The 19,054-nt window shown below is 46.7% G+C and overlaps 1 protein-coding gene across 3 annotated transcripts in view; it reads right to left on the bottom strand.

Annotated features, from left to right (window-relative positions):
• Positions 1 to 616: 616 nt before the first annotated feature.
• NFE2 (nuclear factor, erythroid 2) overlaps positions 617 to 19,054 on the bottom strand; it is a 30,690-nt gene continuing 12,252 nt past the window's right edge. For 2 of the 3 annotated variants that reach the window (XM_084836697.1, XM_084836698.1), the window contains exons 2-4: positions 11,101 to 11,182; positions 8,897 to 9,109; positions 617 to 3,134 (exon numbers count right to left, since the gene is read on the bottom strand). In XM_084836697.1, the coding sequence (XP_084692823.1) occupies positions 2,133 to 3,134; positions 8,897 to 9,109; positions 11,101 to 11,151 (1,266 nt within the window). In that variant the 5' untranslated portion in view covers positions 11,152 to 11,182 and the 3' untranslated portion in view covers positions 617 to 2,132. Of the gene's footprint in view, positions 3,135 to 8,896; positions 9,110 to 11,100; positions 11,183 to 14,460; positions 14,560 to 19,054 lie in introns of all 3 variants that reach the window. The other variant, XM_084836699.1, reaches the window with a different exon arrangement.

Here is a 19,054-nt window from a genome sequence, read left to right as displayed (position 1 = left end):
TGGGTGTGGCTCTTGTTCAATGGCATTGTAACCTTTCTCTGCTTTGGTGGAGAAGGGAGAAAGAGGCCCTGACTCCCTGGTATCGATGAGGACAATCTTTAAAGCAGAGGCGTATTTTGACCCTAAGGGCAGCATTGAGGGACAAGCACACCCCAGTGACTCCAACAGGCATTGCTGCTTTCACACCAAATTAACACTGTGGAAGCAGTGGTACTGGCTGCTACAGGGTGTGTGTGTGTGTGGGGGGGGGGGCTTTAGCTTCCTGTACCACATTCAGGCATTGCTGCTTTTGCATTGCTATTAATAGGAAGCAGTGATGCTGATCTGGGGGCGAGGGAGCACAGGGGCTGCACAGCAGGTGTCTGGGGGCAATGTGTGGCCTGCAGGTTGTGCACCCCTGGTTTAGAGCACTCTGAGCAATCACAACAAAATACATTGTAGGAATGTCTTGGCTGAATAGGTAAGCAGTGCCATTGTAAACCCAGTTCTTGTTTCACCTGTTGTTCAATTGAATTCTTGGGTCAAGTAGTCCCATGACCTTGGTATACTGACAAATGGAACCAGTGTTACCCCTCTTCCAATGCAGTGGAAATATTTAAGGGACATTCACTCGATGCATGATTTAACCAGTCAGCCTGGAGTTTATTCTGTACAAAGAATAAGTGCAACTATTTACAAATACTGAAGGGAAATGCCTTGTAGGCTAGACGTATTTTTGTGTCATAGTTGCCCTGGTAAGGCAAACTATCAGTGGCACCTGCAGCATCTTCATCATCTCTTGTGCAAATATATTTTGCCCAACTCGCAATACATCTCCTTTGGAGGATGCAGGTGTCCTGGTTTTTTTAATTTAATAATGAGCTTATATGCTCTCTGCTAAGGAGCATGCACTTTAGAGATTGCATTGTTTATAGCAGAGATTCATCTAGGTAAAGCGTAGAGGGCTATCATATAGCCAAGGCTATTCAAGTTTATCTGAGACACATAATATTGGTTACTTGTCCACTCGGTAGTACCACCTTCTGATTCTTTTACGGAGATGCCCCAGATTCTGGGCCATTGTGGGATAAGTGCTTGGCTTTCTTGAGCCACAGGCTATGTTCCCATCAAAGTCGAGTACCGAGGTAACTTGTTAATCTCAGCAGTTGGACATTACAGAATAAGTTTTGTAGAGGGGTGGGTTGCTAGTTATGCCTTCTTTGGTTCCTTGCCCCTTTCTGAGACAAATTATGCAAATGTGTTGGGTTGATATAATACAGAATCTAGAATTCATCACATAAACTTGGGCTGCCTTTGTGCAGATAACTTTCAGCCTTTTATGTAGCCTCTGATTAAAAAGATCCAACCTCCGAAGTAGCCTTTGCAGCCATCTTTAGTTTCTGGAGTACCAGCTCCCAGGTAAGCCAATCTTGGTTGTTCTAATGGAATTTGGCCCTGGCTACTGCTGAAAGGGAATTGTCCAGATTTGAGATGGCTTGGGATTCATGAGAGGATCTTTAGAGAATGTATTGACTTTTGACTAGGGAAACATTGGTGTGAAGAGAGGAAGATCTCCTGGATAATGTTGATCTCAGTCCTAGAGCCCCAGCCTCACTTCCACCTAGACTTAATTGCCTGCTAAGCACTATTCCTTCCTGTCTTTAGTTTGTGCCCCTTTTAAAGAAATGTGAAATACTATATAAGGAAGGTACCTCTGAGTACATGTAGAGTTCCTTGCCTTTGCCACTATGCAAATGCAGCCATAAGTGGAATTCAGGAGCAAGAGTTCTGGTATCTTAAAAAAAATGATGTTGGGAACACTGGAAAGTGTGGATGGAAGGGGACAGACTGACACTTCAAAGCTGTAGCAATAGTGTGGCAATCCCATCTTCAATAAAACCCCTCATAGTTGGGGAAGACCTTAGAGATGGTGTGCAGGGATTAGGTAAACAGAGTCGGGCTAACCAAAGTGAGGTGAGAGGTGGACTAGGTTTACGTTCAAGTGCCATATGGTTTGCAGTTTCAAATTTGAACTCTTGAATTTGGGTAGTCTTGAGCCCTAAGGCAGATGCTTCAAGTGACTCCTGAAAACAGTGCTGGATCATTGCTGGGGTCAACTGGCTCCATTCAGTTTGTACCACAGCCTGTTCTATTCAGCCAGCGGTATTGTCCGGTTGCTTGTTGCGTGGCACAAGGAAGACACCGCCATCCACAGTGAGCTGCAGTACATACTCCTCAGGGGAATAAGTGTTCCCAGCTTCATCACGCAGCATGCAAAAAACCTGGTGATAGAGTGCCCCCAGCTTCTCCTTGGTGTGTGTCAGAGTCCTATTAAACTCTCCACGGTCCCGTAACAAGCGCTGCCGCTCGCGGCTCAGCTCATCCAGCTCTCGCTCCAGGTGCACCAGTGTCTCTAGTTTGCGCTTGCGGCAATTTTGAGCTGCCACCTTGTTCTTGCCGCGGCGACGGATGTCCCGGATCAGTGCCAGCTGAGGTTCACTCAGTGGGAAGCGTGACACCAGCTCGTTGAAGTCGTCCACAGGCAGGTTGATGATCTTGTCAACAGGGAAGGGGATTTTCATGGCTAGGGCCCGACGTTCATCCCGACTGCCAGCCAGTTCCCCACGTGGGCTCCGACCCTTGTCCAGAGAATGTTCCGGGTGTGGGTCAAGGAAGGGCATCTCTGGCACAGGGGCCAACATCGGGTATGCTGGTACCTGGTCCATGGGATACAGAGATGTGTACTCTGCTCCCTCCAGCCCCTCTGCCTCCAGGGACTCTGCATCACTGTAGTTCAGTGACAACCCAGAGTCTGATTCCAGGTCTTCCTGGGGCTTGCAGGGTTGGGGTCCATAGGTGTTGGTCAAGTCCCTCTCTAGCACCATCTCTGGTACCCCTTTATATCCTCCCAGGGTGGCAGGTCCTGGAGGCTCAAGGGAGGATGAGATCAGCATGCTGGTGTAGCTGTAGAGAGTACAAGGGGCTGGCAGAGTTTCTTGGTATGGACGCTCATATGCTGGAGTAGCATGGCTGTAGCTGGAAATAGAACTGTCTCCCATCCCTGTGCATGGCCCATAGCCAGGAGGTGGTACCATCTGTTGTGCATGTCCACATGCAGGAGGGTCATAGTAACTTTCAGTTGGTATATCAAGGCCCTGTAGGGATGAGAAAGACAAGCTGAGAAAGAGCAGCAGTGCTTCTCCCTGTGGAGACGGCTTAACGATCCATATCTACCCCACTATAGAAAGATGTGTGGAGGAACAGCTGAGGCTTAGTGGGAGGAGATTTCATCTCAAAATCTAAAAAGCAGTCTTCGCAGAGGACACAGGGATTCTGGGCTCCTAGCCCAGGTTGTTCCTTGGCAGCCAACCCTCCCAATTCTCCCCCTAAATAGCATTCTCCCATTTCTCCCGTTCAGTTAAACTTGTTAAAACTGCAGGTGTTTCCCTGGTTCCTTTTGAACAGATTTTCATTTCGATCGTTTTATTTAATAACTTGCCTCCCCCATTCATGTACTTATTCATGGAGTTCTTTTAATGCCAAGTAGAAGGTGGCTTGCCAGGTCTAGCATGCCTCAGTCCCATTTCCAAGCTTTCCTCTGCTCATCCTGCTCCATAACACTCTGGCCATTTGAGTGCAGGGGTGGAAGAGGAACTAAAGTGGACTGCGCAGGTGCCTCCCTGGCCGAGATGGATGGGCTGAAGAACAAAAGGGTGATTCATCCCATCACACAGATCCCCCATTGTACACCATGTCCCCCACCTCACTTCTCCCCAGGGCCAGGTGCTGAATGGGGCAGTGTTGGGAGAGTAGATTAAAGAGGCAGCTGTGTGTAATGGATACCTGCCACCCGGCAACTGGGACTCGGTCCACACCTCCATGGAGTGCCTAAACCTTTACATGTGAGCTGCTCCTTTAGGCAACTTTTTGTTGCTATGTTCGTGTGAAGCCAATTAGTGCTTCAACAGTGCGATCATATGCATGTCAACCCAGAAGTAAATCCTATGTAATTGAATTAAATTACATCCAGGTAAATGTGAATAGGTCTACAGTTTAAATCCAGCAGGGGGCTTCCTTAATGCTACAAAAAAAAAAAAAGGTGGTAAACTGCTTTCACCCTGGCTGCATCAGAAACTGCTAAAGTAGAGTGTGGTAGGGGGGTGGGCAAAAAACACTCCTTAAGTCTGCATCCAAGGCCTGTAAGGAACTGATGGAGATCACTGCCTCTCAACAGTGAACTTGGGGTGACTGCTGACAGCGAGCAATCCTATGGTCCTTGGGTGAGCATCCCAGGGACTATAGATGGCTCGTAAAATCCCATCCAAGGTCAGCAACAGCAGTCTGGTCTCAGCAGGGGCAGTCCGAGATCGGACCTTGCCCCCTCACAGCCAGCGCAGAGAGAACCACGCTGGCTGCCTCTCTGAGGCTGGAAAATCAATCTTGGAGAGGGAGGGAAGAAGAGGCCAGGATATGATTATTCTGAGCCTCCTCCAGCCTCCTTCCTTTCCCCTCTGAAGCACCTTCGCTAGCTAAAATGAAGGCGATTGGAGGACAGAGAGGCAAAGATTGCCTCTACTGCTCCGTCCGCTTTGCCAGCTTTCTCCTGGCAGGGCAAAGGAAGCAAGAGCACAGTCCGTAGGATTGCGCCCTTAGGCAAAAGCAGCCCAGGAAGGCGACTTGGCTCAGTAGCTGCTGAATGTTTAGCCTTTGTTGGAAATGAAAAAATTGAAAGGGGGAAAAGAGAGGAATGCTCTGCTTGGAAGGAATGAAGGATAGCTGGAACCTGAAACAGGAGCGTTCCTGTTAGAGGGTGAAGGCCCACAGGTTAGTCTGTCATCTCTATAATAATTTTGCAGATGTTTGAGAGGGTTTCTGTATGAATACATCCTTAAATTAAACTTTTATTTTTTACAAATGTATCATTCTTAGATATAAAAATGATATTTACACATACAAAAAGAACAAGAAACTCTACAGCGAAGGTTAACTATTATCCTAATATTTGCTATTCCAGAACATTGCAAATAAGATCGGCTTTTCAATAAATGTGTTGTCCTTTTCTTGATCTTATATAATAAGTTAATTTTGATAAGACTGCAATGCTGCATATTTTACCATAATGTTCTGATATTTTTGGAGAAGCAGCTTTCTTTACATTTGCTGCTGTACACATTTTACTTGCCGTCAGCAGGTTTACAACAGCTTCAAGGTCAGCGTCATTAAACAAAATGTTTTAAGATAACACAATAGTATCACCTTAAGGTTTTGTGCATTAATCAACCAGTGATTTCATTAACCAAATTCAAAATATTGGTCCAAAAGGCCAATGGGACAATTGCAAAATACACACAAAAAGTCTCCATGACACACACACACACACACACACACACACACAACAAAAATTGAGCTGTAATATAAGCTGGCTTTTTTTTCTGTCTAAACATAATTGGCTTATGAGACCTTTGTAATTATCACTGCCAGTCAATAATTCAAAACTATTTTTCCATCATTCCATTGTATTTTCTGCGTAAAGGTGCTGTGGCCTGTTGTGCTTGAAAATACTGGAAGCTTGGAGATCTTATACCTCCCATAGCCCTAACCACCTCCTCATATGTTAAAATGACTTCACCGTGTATCAGATTTTTGAACCTATCTACCTGATTTTGTCTCCATAATTATACATCTCCTGTCACTAGAAACATGGTTATAGTAACAAAAAACTGATGTATATGGTGATAATCCAGGACAGAAACGTGGTTTAATCTTATAACACACCTCCAAAGAGGAATGAACTGGGAGAATTTTAATTGTATTTACACCCCAGTCTTTTTCCTGATACCATATTAGACTATTGATTACATTTATATCCCGCCTTTTCTCCTCCTTAAGGAACCCAGGGCGGCATACATAATCCTCCTCCTCTCCATTTTAGCCTCACAACAACCCTGTGAGATAGGTTGGGCTGAGTCTGTCTGGTGCAAAGTCACCCAGTGAACTTCATGACCGAGTGGAGACTAGAACCCAGGTCTCCCAACTTGTAGTCCAACACTCTAGCCATTACACCACAGCAACTCTCACAGTGGTTCTTTTTAATTGGCATTACCACCAGAGGGACACAGCCCCCACATGCCACATCTCTCTAAGAACAGTAGCGAGGAAAAGCATTGCTAAATGTGCAGTTTAACAGGTAATTTTAGACCCTGCTCTTCATTCCCTAAAGGTTTGCTAACTCATAGATACTCTCTCTGATCATGTGCAGTTACACCTTTTAAACTCCGTTAACTCACCATCATCACTACAGGAATAAAATGGAGTTTGCTTTTGCCGCACGCATGCTAAATGAACATTTAACTGGGAATAAACACCATTTTGTTGTAGAAAAGGGTAACATATATTTAAAGTAAAGTTAATGAAATAAGCAATTGTAACCATCTACGTGCCAGGCCGGCCACCCCAGACTATAAAATGTTTTTAAAAATAAGAGGATGATACGGCGAGCAGTGTCAGCCCTGGTGAGCTTGCGCATGCCCAGGTGCTGCTACCAGGCCTCTGCTGCCATCCTTGGCGCCTGTCACTTGCTTGGTGGTCATTTGGGGACCATGGACTTTGGCCCTGAGGTCCAGCTCAAGCTGTTCCACTGTCCAGTGAAGAGCTATTGTGATATCAGTGGCCAAGTGACCAATTCTCTCTCCTCTCCCCTTAATGACACAACTTAAGCGTTGCTGGGCACCTTGCTAGTCAAAATGTTCTTCAACATTTTTAGAGGACATGTAAGGCATGCACGCCTTATCTCAGAAACACAATCGCTCCGCAAGGCAAGCCAGTACAATTATCCCCTTATTGCACATGAGAGTGGGGGGTATGTGCTGAGACAGAGATAGTGGCTCACCTCAGGCCACCTGGCCAAATTTGTGGAAGATGTGAGATCTGCAGTGTTGACTTCCTGGCTCACAACTCACAGCCCCGCAAACTCCAGTTCTCTAATAACGTTTAGAAAGGATTACAGTCTAGGAATATGGGGACTTCAGAGAGAACAATTCCTCCCCACACCCAATATTTTTAATAGCCTGGTGATAAAACTGGAACCATTACTATAAATGCTTTTGTTCACTGTGAAGGCTCTGTCCCCTTATTAGACTGTTTGGAAAAGAACAGGTTTGCAATACACAGTTTGGGATAGGGTAGCCATGCGTCCCACTGTACAGAGGCCAGCCCTACTTGAAGGGCTGCCCAGTCGAGGTCTGGCTTAAAGATAAAGAACCAGAAGAAGGGAGCGCAGGAAAGGGCCTTGAAAGTTGCCATCCATGCTTAGCCCCCTGGACAGCAGACTGAGCAGTCAGGCTCACAGGTTGCCTGGTCAGTCTTCCCCGTCACAGTGAGATGTATTGCATTTCTATGTAAGCTATAGTAATTGTTTTTCAATTTACATCTATACTTATAAATTAAAATGTGCACATGTTATGCAAATCGTTGTCCTCTGTTGTCCCCCTTTTTGGCGATGCATTTGGAGATGAAGTGGCCGCCCAGTTTGGGATATCTAATATTGTTTGGCCAAGTCTGTTTGATGTTGTGTTTCTGAGCTCATTTCCAATAATCGATGCAAAGACAATCAAAAATCATTCGCAACCCCCATAATGAATGTCCAAAGTATCTTAAAGCAAATGTTTGAGTAATGGGGTGGGGAGAAGTTTCACTTCCAATGGTATACGCATAAATTTCCTTTGGTCCCCTGTCATTTCTGGACAAATCGGCATTGCAAGTTTCTGAAATAATACAAATAACCTAGAACACCTGCTTACTAGAGGTGCAAATGGAATGAGTGTACGCACACCATGAGCGGCGCTCTTGCTTCCAAATTTCCTTCAACTTGTAAGAAACTAAAGAAAACTACAGCCCCCAGGAACCCCCTGACTTACTTCTGAGTAGACATAACATGTAAGATTGTGCTGTAAGTCTGCACTGCTTGGCACACTTATGTGGGAGTAAGCCCCATTGAACTCAACAGGGTTTACTTCTGAGTAGACATAAGATCACCCTGTGAGTCTGCAACCCTCGGCACACTTACTTGGGAGTAAGCCCCATTGAACTTAATAGGGTGCTCTGAAACAACAGAGGACATTGCTCCTGAGCTTGGTGGGGTGGGGGATCAGATGTGTCTCCCTCAGTTGCAGAGAGGTATTTTACCCTCTTTTCCCTCTAACTGAGAAATGCGGAGGCAGAAGTCGCAATCAGCAGGCGATTCTTGCCCTCGCACCTGTCAAATCTGCTTGGGTCTCCTTCCGTGCAACTCTGCTCCCATGCTCAGTTCAATGCCTTTGCCATCCTGACTGCACCCCCAACAACTGAAAACAAATGCCCACAGCAGGCAGACACAGCAGTTTCTCCCACTATTGGAGAATTTCACAGGGAGGTCATGGCGCTCCTGTTCCGTGGGCTGGAAAAAAACCCAAATTTTTTGCGTTTGGGGAAAACACGAAATAGGCTGGAGGAAATGCAGGAGACACCCTGGAGGGTAACAGTGTCATCTAAAGAGATGCAAACTTCTGAGAGAGAAAAGCTCCATGTGATGAACCCTTTGGTCCTTCAAGTGGAGAGGCATTGTGTTCCTTTTGCAATGGAAATGAGGGAGAGGTTGTCTGCTACCTGCAGATTCAATAACTAAGGGTGCAATCCTATGCATGTTTAGACAGAAAAAAGTCCTAGAACTCCCAGCATTCCCCAGCCATGTTGTAGGTCTTTTTTCTGTCTAAACATGCATAGGGTTGCACCCTTTCCTCATCATTACTACCACCCTCTTGCAACATGCAGCAAAAATCACTCCTCTTAGCTGCTACCTTGGCTAGTGTCAGTAACTGCTCCATCTCCATAAAGTTGCCTCAGATCTTACCCCGTAGTCATCTGGCCTTCCCATGCTTACCTGCAATTCTGAGATGGACAGGATTTCTTGCCACGTGAGCTCCATCTCTCCCTGTGAGCCAGGTTCCCCTGCTGCCAGGGGGTTGTACAAGGGAAGGAAGGTACCTCGAGCCCATCCTTGCTGAGGTGGGCAAGGGGGCATTTTGTCAGGCCGTATCCTGCCTAGCGTCTGCTCCAGCAGGATCCCCCCAAAATCAGCCGTGGCAGCAAAGTTCTGCAATGCAAAAAAACAACAAAACAAAACCGGATCAGGATCTCAAGCATTCCGGATTGTGAAACACACATAAACAACAACAACCAAAGATAATCTTGGTCCATGAGGGGGGAAATCCCAAAATCCATTGTTGGGCAATAGCTGTATTAGGACCAACCAGAATTCCACAAAAATGTGCAAGCTTTTGAGTTCTCTAGAACTCTTCATCGGGCTAACTCCAAAGCTTGAAAATGTTTGTGGAATTGTCGTTGGTTATAATAAAGGTATTGGCCAACTGTGGATTCTGTATTGTGGGTGCCTCAAAAGACATTCCCTCCACCCGTGGGTTACCAGGATGCACTGCTGAATTCTAGACTCAGAATTTGAAGAGTACTGCTGGCTGTGCTTTGTAAAACTGACCAAGCACTAGACTTTTGGAAGGCGGGGAGCGTGATGGATCATCTACCACTGTTATCTCTGTTGTTTGACCTAGTAAACTATCATCCTAGCCTATTTTGTCTCAGGTTTCAACATGGCAGGTTTTTATTTCGTATATATTTCAGCTTAGTATTTACCCTCAATCTGTCAATCAGCTGTTTTAAAAACTGTAGGTTGGATCCCAACATAAGTCATTTGAGCTTTGGTCCCATTTAAATCAATGGGACAAGTTAGTCATTACTTATGTACAATGGATTTCAATGGGAGCTAAGTTCAAGTAACTTTGTCGGGATCCACTCCATTATATTTCAATTACATGCCATTTATACTGTACATATATTCTGTCACAGGGCCTTGAGGCAGCTTACAAGAAGCATAGTCCTGCTGCACCCCCCTCTCCCCAAGGCCCATCACATGTTTGTTTGAGAGAGCCCCTTGACCCTCCAGAGTGAATTTTGTGGGTGGGGAAGTGGAGGGCCTGCAGCTGGGGAAGGGGAAGAGGCAGGAAAGCCTCATGGCGTGAGCAGTGTTTTGCTCATCTGTCTCCGGATCCAACTCAGTGAGACTTATTAGTTTGCAGGCCAATATAGAGGCTGCTGAAATACTCAACTCGGGGCCAAAGAAGACATTACACAGAGATGCATGTTACAGTCTCCTTAAGAACATTTGCCCACCTCTACCAAGCTTTCACCTGAAAGACATAGACTAGGGGAGAAGGCCCAGCCCAAGAGACTTTGCTGCCTGAGGCAGAGCAGCAAATAACATCCCTTCCCATTGCCCCCCTCCCCCCCACCCTGAAGTCAAGGTGCATAGTACTCCAGACTGGTCTAGCTATTTCTGCACCTGAGGCAAAAGAAATTCCAACAAGCGTCTGTTCTCTTCCCTGGCAGTAAAAATGCAATAACAATACATTATTAACAAACAATTGGCTGCCTTTTCATGGCACCAAAAATCCACTACCTGAGGCGGCTGCCTCATTCTGCCTAATGGTAGGGCCAGCCCAGCACAAGGTGCTGAATGGTCTAGGGCAGAGCAACAGCAAGGCCCAACAGGCCTGGTCATGGCCCTCCTAGAACACTTCCCAGAATCCCATGCAATGCACAAGGGTTTGTGGCAGATGTTTCTTGGCAGGATCATTGATGTGGCAAAGTCTCCTGGAAAGTCAAGGTTTGTAAATCGCTGCTTTGTGCAGCAAATGTACAACTTGTACAATGCAGGGTACAACTGTGAGTAATTGAGCGGAGTGGGGGCAAGGGGGGGGGATAAAATCTAAACTCATAATTCCAAGAAGAAAAAGTGCCTATATATGGGAAACATGCAGCGAGCACCAGGCCAGTGAATGGCAAAAGAAAAGAACAGTAGATGTGCTGGCATGAACACGTGTCTAGGGTTCTGGGGGGGCCAACATTTGCAGAAAAAAGCAGACAGCAGGACCGAATCATAGCCAGCAACTTTTTCTTTCTGGTTCATTTCCAAGAGCCCCTTTTCGTTCCCTCCATTTCTTAGTCCCAGTTTGTTGTGGGTGGGACTGCCCATCTGGTTCTCGATAAGCTCTCCATGTGCCTCCCCCTTACCTCAGAGCTTGCTCTGTGAATCTGCAGCATGCAGCTGCCTGGATCAGACATTCATGAAGCCACAAGGGTGCCCACTCTGTTCCTGCAAGAGAAAGATAACAGCCTTCTTATCAGCCACAGTGCTTACCCTGGAAAGGGATGGATGGATGTGTGTGTGTGTGTGTGTGTGTGTGTGTGTGGCTACTTAATGGTGGGGAACTGTGCACCCATAGCCTCACTCACTGGTAGGCATCATGCCAAGATACTGGGTAGAGATCAACTCAAGGAGCATGAACAGGTGAACAGAGAAAACAGGAGAGGGTTGAATAGGTGGGATGGGACAGGATAGGAAGGTTGGAATTTTGTCTCTACCATTGGGATGACACTGGGCCAGTCCTTTCCACCATCACCTACCTTTTCGCTACTCGGGCTGAATTCCATGGGGCTGAGAATCTGCCTTTCTTTGGACTGATCTTACCTGGAAGCACCTACTGGGTTCCATAGAGACCACATCTTAACACCATAAGGATGGGGAGCCCTAAACCCCTTCGAGAGGGTTAGAGGAAATGTTGAAACTACAATTGGAAAGAGGCTCCCCCCCCCCCCGAACTGAAGGCAGTTTAAAAGAGGGATCACTGTCCATGATGCATCCACATGTCTACCTTTGACACCAGTCCTGCTCGGGATGGATGGTGCTGATGGAAGAAAAAGGAGCATAGAAGTTGTACTATCATCTATTACATTCACCAGTGTGAATGTGTGTGTACACACAAGAAAGAGGTGAAAGTAGATGTGTATGATTACTGTGAATGTATGCGTGTATACGACAAAAAAGTGCATGAATAGGGTGAGTGAACAGCACTGGGTGTGAGTGGACAAGGATAGAGAATATAGCGCAAGTATGATGGTTAATAAAAAGTGCTTAATGTGGTTTGCATTTACTTATTACAAATATTTACATCTCGCCTCTCCATAGAATCATAGAATCATAGAACAGTAGGGTTGGAAGGGGCCTACAAGGCCATTGAGTCCAACCACCTGCTCAATGAAGGAATCCAAGTCAGAGCATCCCTGCCAGATGACTGTCCAGCCTCGTCTTGAACGCCTCCAGTGTGGGAGAGCCCACCACCTCCCTAGGTCATTGGTTCCATTGTCGTATTGCTCTAACAGTCAGGAAGTTTTTCCTGGTGTTCAGCCGGAATATGGCTTCCTGTAACTTGAGCCCATTATTCCGTGTCCTGCACTCTGGGATGATGGAGAAGAGATCCTGGCCTTCCTCTCTGTGACAACCTTTCAAGTACTTGAAGAGCGCTATCATATCTCCCCTCAGTCTTCTCTTCTCAAGGCTAAACATGCCCAGTTCTTTCAGTCTCTCTTCAGAGGGCTTTGTTTCCAGTCCCCTGATCATCTTTGTTGCCCTCCTCTGAACCCTCTGCAGTTTGTCTGCATCCTTCTTAAAGTGTGGTGCCCAGAACTGGACACAGTACTCCAGATGAGGCCTAACCAGTGCTGAGTAGAGGGGAACTAGTACTTCACGCAATTTGGAAGCGATGCTTCTATTAATGCAGCCCAAAAGAGCATTTGCCATTTTTGCAGCCACATCACATTGTTGGCTCATATTCAGCTTGTGATTGACAACAATTCCAAGATCCTTCTCGCTTGTAGTGTTGTTGAGCCACGTATCCCCCATCTTGTAACTGTGCATTTGGTTTCTTTTTCCTGGGTGCAGAACTTGGCATTTATCCCTATTAAATGTCATTCTGTTGTTTTCTGCACAGCACTCCAGTCTATCCAGATCACTTTGAATTTTGTTTCTGTCTTCCAAAGTATTAGCTATCCTGCCCAATTTTGTGTCACCTGCAAATTTGATCAGCATTCCCTGCACCTCCTCCTCCAAGTCATTAATAAAAATGTTGAAGAGCACTGGGCCCAGGACTGAGCATTGCGGTACCCCACTCGTTACCTCTCCCCAGTTTGAGAAGGTCCCACTGATAAGCACTCTTTGAGTCTGATTCTGTAGCCAACTGTGGATCCACCAGATGGTTGTTTCATCTAGCCCACTTTGAGCTAGTTTGCTCATCAGGAGATCATGGGGCACTTTGTCGAAAGTTTTGCTGAAGTCAAGGTATATGATGTCCACAGCATTCCCATGGTCCACAAGGGAGGTTACTTGATCAAAAAATGAGATCAGATTTGTCTGGCAGGACTTGTTCTTGACAAATCCATGTTGGCTTCGAGTAATCACTGCATTGTTTTCAAGGTGCTTACAGATGGATTGCTTTATCATCTGCTCCAGAATTTTCCCAGGGATTGATGTCAGACTGACTGGTCTGTAGTTCCCAGGTTCCTCCTTATCACCTTTTTGAAGATAGGGACAACATTAGCCCTCCTCCAGTCAACTGGCATTTCACCCGTCCTCCATGATTTCTCAAAGAGAATAGACAGCAGTTCTGAGTGTTCTTCTGCCAGTTCCTTTATTACTCTAGGATGCAGTTCATCTAGCCCTGGAGATTTGAACTCATTCAAAGAACCCATCCCAAAATGGGACTCTCAGACAGATAGGGTCCTATGAGATGTCCTTCGTTTGTGCGCAGAGCTCAAAATATCCAAGAGGCGGTGGAGGGTGGGGGTGCTCTGTGCTTTTATAGGCAAATCATCAAAATCTGGCACAAAGATATCCCAATTTCTGCACCATGAAAAGCTGGATTTCTGGGACCTCTATATATGATATTATACAAATATAATTATATATTATATAAATCACATTTCACACATTTTGTGGTTTTGCTTAGTTTAATTCACTTCTGCTAGCTATGGGGAGGGGCATGATCCAAACCTACAGTCGCTGGAAATCTTATCCATCCATCCTTCTGGCTTCTGGGATTTCCCCTGCACTTTTCCATCCACTTGCAAACCTAACAATATGTGGTGAGGACCATAAAGCTCCTCAAACAAACTAGGCTGTTATTTTAGTGTCTCCCAGTGGGCTGAGTGGTAAAGCAGACTTGGGCTACCTCATAGATCTCATAGAATCATAGGGTTGGAAGGGGCCTACAAGACCATCGAGTCCAACCCCTGCTCAATGCAGGAAGCCCGATTCACAGGCGATCTCCCATCCAAGTACTAACCAGGACTGACCCTGCTTAGTTTACAAGATCAGACAAGATCAGGCGCATCCAGCCTGATAATATCTTTTCTTTTCTTGGATAACTTGATCATGCTCTTTCCTGAAAGACTGGCTAATGAGAAAGCCAGAAGCATGGAAATCCATCCTAAAAATAAGAATGGTAAAATTTCAAGATTAAGAAACAAAGAACTCCACAGCTGAAGCATAACAGATTCGCATCTCGGCTGGGCCACATCCCCACTAACACACAGTACCTAGGTTGGCCTCGTGTAGTTGCCTGGGGTGTGCACATTCACTCCACCATGATCTGTGGTCAAATCGGTTTTGCTGGGTTTTGGTAGCACTTCCAAAACCTGTTTGGCCAGAGAAGACAGAGGGACAAAAGACACTGTCATGCATATAAGGGGAAATAATGCCTCTTTCATACCACCTTTAACTTTCTCAAAATTATTGTCATTCCCTGATAATGGGAAAGTAACATAATGGGAAAGTATCAGCTGCTTTGGGCAGCAGACTGCAGAGGGAGGGATGTGTCATTTTCTAGTGGGCATCCTTCATCTTTGTGCGTTACTTTAAAATATCAAAGCTTGCTCACTGTTTTGTGACATTTTGCTTGATACTAATAAAAGTATTGCCTAACTATCAGTTTTGGAGGGGCTTTTTTTCCTTGAAGACCAACACGGCTACTTTGTGACATGCCTGTTCCAGGTTATTTTCCCTCCAGTTTCCACCTGTTGAAACTGAAAAATAAACCCCAGGATGTCTGCCTCAGCTTTGGCCAGTTGTCCTCACTAAATCCCAGAGCTGCAGCCCTTTTACGCTGTGTCAGGGAGACACCCAATAGGTTAACTGGTTTCCTTTAACCAATACAGAAGTAGTAAGAGGAAAAGAGACTTTTCTATTTGGTAGCATTAATAAATTAAACAGACACGTGGGAATGAATACGATGTTATTAAACACAAGAAGAGTTATATAGGTTATTATTTAATCATCCTATATTTAGGGAGCAATCCTATGGCTGCTAGTCAGTGGCTAGACAGCCATAGGATATGTGGTTTTCCAGGAACCAACTCCCCCCCCCCCTTCTGCGCTGCCTCACAGGCAGTGCAGAACAGCCCTGTGCTCTGCACTCAGAAGAGGAGCGCAAAGCGGCCAAAACAGGGTGGTCCGGGGGGCGTTCAGCGGGGAAGGCGGAAAAACTGGTACAACACATCCTAGGTGTTGTCCGGCAGCCTCCTCTCCTGCTCTGCCTTCCCATGGCTAGACAGCCGAAATCAGCCATCTAGCTGCAAAGGCAGGGCAAGAGAAGCGCGGAGGAAACAATCCCCTTTGTGCTTCTCCTGCCCTGCATTGGATAGGTGGCCGCCTCCGAGTTCAGAGGCGGCTGCCCATCCCCATAGGATTGTGCCCTAAGTCCTAACCTACCTACCTACCCCTACTAAATCCTTCTCCCCAAACCCCACTCACTAGATGTTCATTCACTGAATCCCTAAACCCTATCCTATGCTTTAAAAAAATACAGGTAGTCAGGTGGAAGGGCAAGCCCTACCATGAAAGCTAGGTGGACAGTTTTGTATTGGGGACTATTTAAGGAGGACATTGAGGAAGGGTTATATCTCAGTGGTAGAGCATATGCCAGGTCCCAGGTTTAATCCCTGCCATCTCCAGATAAGGTTGTGAAAGACTTCTACCAGAGCCAGCCCCACCATTAGGCAGAGTGAGATGGCTGCCTCAAGCAGCAGAGTTTTGATGTCATGAACAGACAGCCAAGTATTAGTTATTAATATATTATGATTGTATTGTTACTGTCAGGGAGCAGGAGAGGCGCCTGTGGCAATTTCGGCCTCAGGTGCCAAAATGACTTGCCCTGGGTACTATGCACCTTGACTTGAGGGTCAGGGGTGCACCATTTGCTGCTCTCTGTCGGCCTTAGGCAGCAAAGTCTCTTAGGACACCCCTAACTTCCGCCTGAAACCCAGGAGAGCTGCTGCCAGTCACAAGATATCATATACAAACAGACCCCTTGATCAAGAATATGGCTCAGCTAGGAAAGATTCCTGCATCATGTTATCTGGTTCTTCTGAACAAATGATTCTTCTTACATAGCTAATGATGATTTTTCACACCCTACCTCAGCAACTGCTGAATTTTAGTAGTATCAGACCAGGGGTGCAGAACCTCAGGCCTTGGGAACACACCCAGCCCTCCAGGGTTCCCCATAGAGCCAGGCCCCCTTTCCTGGCCCTTCCCCTGGCCCCTAACCACCAGTTGTTTGGTGGTTTCCTGCCTTTTGTGTTGTTTTTCCCTCCGTTCTAAAAGGTTGAAATGCCTCTCCTAAGGCTTCGTGACTGACAGCAACAGCTTGAAGCTGAAATGTGCTGGTATTTGGGGGGGCTGGGCCCCTTTTGCCTTTGGGCCTGCCCACCACTGGAATGCCCCCCCCCAAGCTTCTCCAAAATGGAATTCAGCCCTCAGGCTGAAAGAGGTTTTGCACCCCCAGTGCAGACAATATTGAGCTAGAAAGATCGGTTGTCTGATTCTGTATAAAGCCATTTCCTACGTTCCCTGTGAATTTAGATAGCTGTCTGAAGGGGTTCAACTTCCACAATACACACTGGCCTGCTATTTCAGTGGCAGGGGCTGAAGTAATGGTGCCTCTAAGATGGAAGTGTACCTGCATGGGTGCCTACATATATGCCTACAAGTGCCATGTTAGATGTACTATCAACCCACACACACAACCCAGAGAAGCAGGTTGGTTATGGATGGGGTGCAGCCGCTGCCGCCAACTTCTGCTTCAGGTATACGAGCATCATTTGGAGTTCTGGCTCCTTCAGTGATGATGTCAAAGGTTGATACTGCCGAAATGCAGCAGGTGCTGAGGCAAGGTGAGAAAAATCGGCTACGTAAGAAGAAAAGAGTTTGTTCAAAGAGAACATGACACAAGGATCCCTATCTGAGCCATATTCTTGATCAAGGGGTCTGGTTGTATATTATATCCTGTGATTCAGTGGAAGCACAAAAAATGTGAGATTGGCCACAGGATTTAGCTTCCTCAACATCTTAGTTTACACCTTGAAAAAAATAAAAGAAAAACAGGAGCAAGGGACTAATCTTATAGTTGCAAAAGTACACTTAAAAGTGGGTAGGCAATGCCTGGTGAAATTTCAGAAGTCAGAAGAGTTGTTAAATAAGATTTCCTGTGGTTAAGGGTGGAGAACATACCACTCCCATTGATCAGCAAAAGCAGAATACATTATGCAACTTAAGAGCAATTGTGCATATTTGCTGAATTTCTATCGGTGTCTCTGTGTGAGTATGCAGGGAAAATGCATAGCTTTATTCCTGATCCTCCTTTTTGTTTGATCCATAAACCCACAAACATGGCTACGACTGATCCATCTTCTTCCTGGGCAGAGCTTGGGCCTGCCTTCCCCAACCTGGTGCCCACCAGATGTTTTGGACTTCAGGTCCCATCAGCCCCAGCCAGCATGGCCAAAGTTCGGGAATGCTGGAACTTGTAGTCTAAAACATCTGGAGGGCACTAGGTTGGGGAGGCTGGCTTGGGCATTCTGCATGCAGAAGACAAGAAATGACGGCCAAAGAATGAGTGGTGAGTGACAAGCAAGGGGAGGAAGGGGATTGGCTAGCCTGGCTTAATCCCCTGTACCTGCCCCCCTCCTGCCCTCCCTCAGTCACCATACCTGCAGTGTACACTAATTTCCCTGGGCTTATCTACGACTTCTCCTACCATGCAGAGGCTCTGCATGCGTACAGAGTGGCAAATAGCCCCTGTTTACTTTTCAGCTAGCAGAACTAGCCCTTCCATATAGCAGGGTGAAGTGACCGGCTTCAGATGGTACCATGGAGGCATGAACAGGTGTCTGAATGGTGCAGAAAGACATTTTGAAGCATTGGCCCTATGGATGTGTGTGCCATCTGGGATGCTTCCAGACAAGATCATCCCCTCATTCACATAATGTTATGGGGGTCCAGAGGACAACGTCTTTCAGTGGTAACCCTCCTGTTTTCCCACTGCTTCTTCAGTCTTTTCTCTTACTGCAGGAAATCCATTAAGGAAGAAAAGATAGAATAAGCCTTCTGACTCGTAGCGCCAGGAACCGTCTGCCTGGGAGCACCCTTGGACACCCCATCAGGCAGCCAAATGTCTGGGGCCAATCAGGGCTGGCATCAAGGTTAGGCATGGTTGGGCAGCTGCCAAAAGCCCACACCCCAGCAGGGGCCCACTGATAAGAGGGCCCTGGAGTCGCTCCTCCTTTTCATCATTCCAACCTGCATATTCACTTGCATCTTGCTCTGGTCTAGCCGCTGGTGGGGAGAAGGAGGAGGAGCAGATGCCACTGCCTACTTGCTCACAGCCTGTGCCGGGAAAGCAAGCCAGTGGTAGCAATGATGAGAAAGAGGATGGGGAGCTGGTGATCATGGCAGTGAGTAGGTAGGCTCACTGATGGAGGGGGCCCAGGGAGGGTGTCCTGCCCAAAGGCCCTCAGAAAGCTGGAGCTGGCACTGGGGCCAGCCTTGCACCCACACACAGAAAGCAAGACCTACCAGTTCTAGCCAGGGAAACATGTATAGATGCACAAACATGGCTAACCATCCCCCTGCCCCCAACCGTCTTCTGCTACGGAGACAGGAGTCTTTTCCACGCCTTGGCCGGATTTCCCAAGGGTCTCTCATCTAGCTGGGGACAAGGCTACTGATCCTCCTATCTTGTGAAGAGGGAGTCCCTCTCATGTATCAACCACCAGCAGGCAGCACTTAAGGAAGCCAGTGCAAAGAGCAGGATCTGAGCGCTCTGTAGGCACAGCCAAACTAGAGATCTGAAAC

The sequence above is a fragment of the Heloderma suspectum genome, chromosome 2, assembly GCF_057233095.1.
Source record: "Heloderma suspectum isolate Gila_16-S chromosome 2, 16-S_ref, whole genome shotgun sequence".
Lineage (NCBI taxonomy): Eukaryota > Metazoa > Chordata > Lepidosauria > Squamata > Helodermatidae > Heloderma > Heloderma suspectum.
The sequence above is the reverse complement of the archived record's forward strand: the minus strand, read 5'-3'. Positions and strand labels throughout refer to the sequence as shown.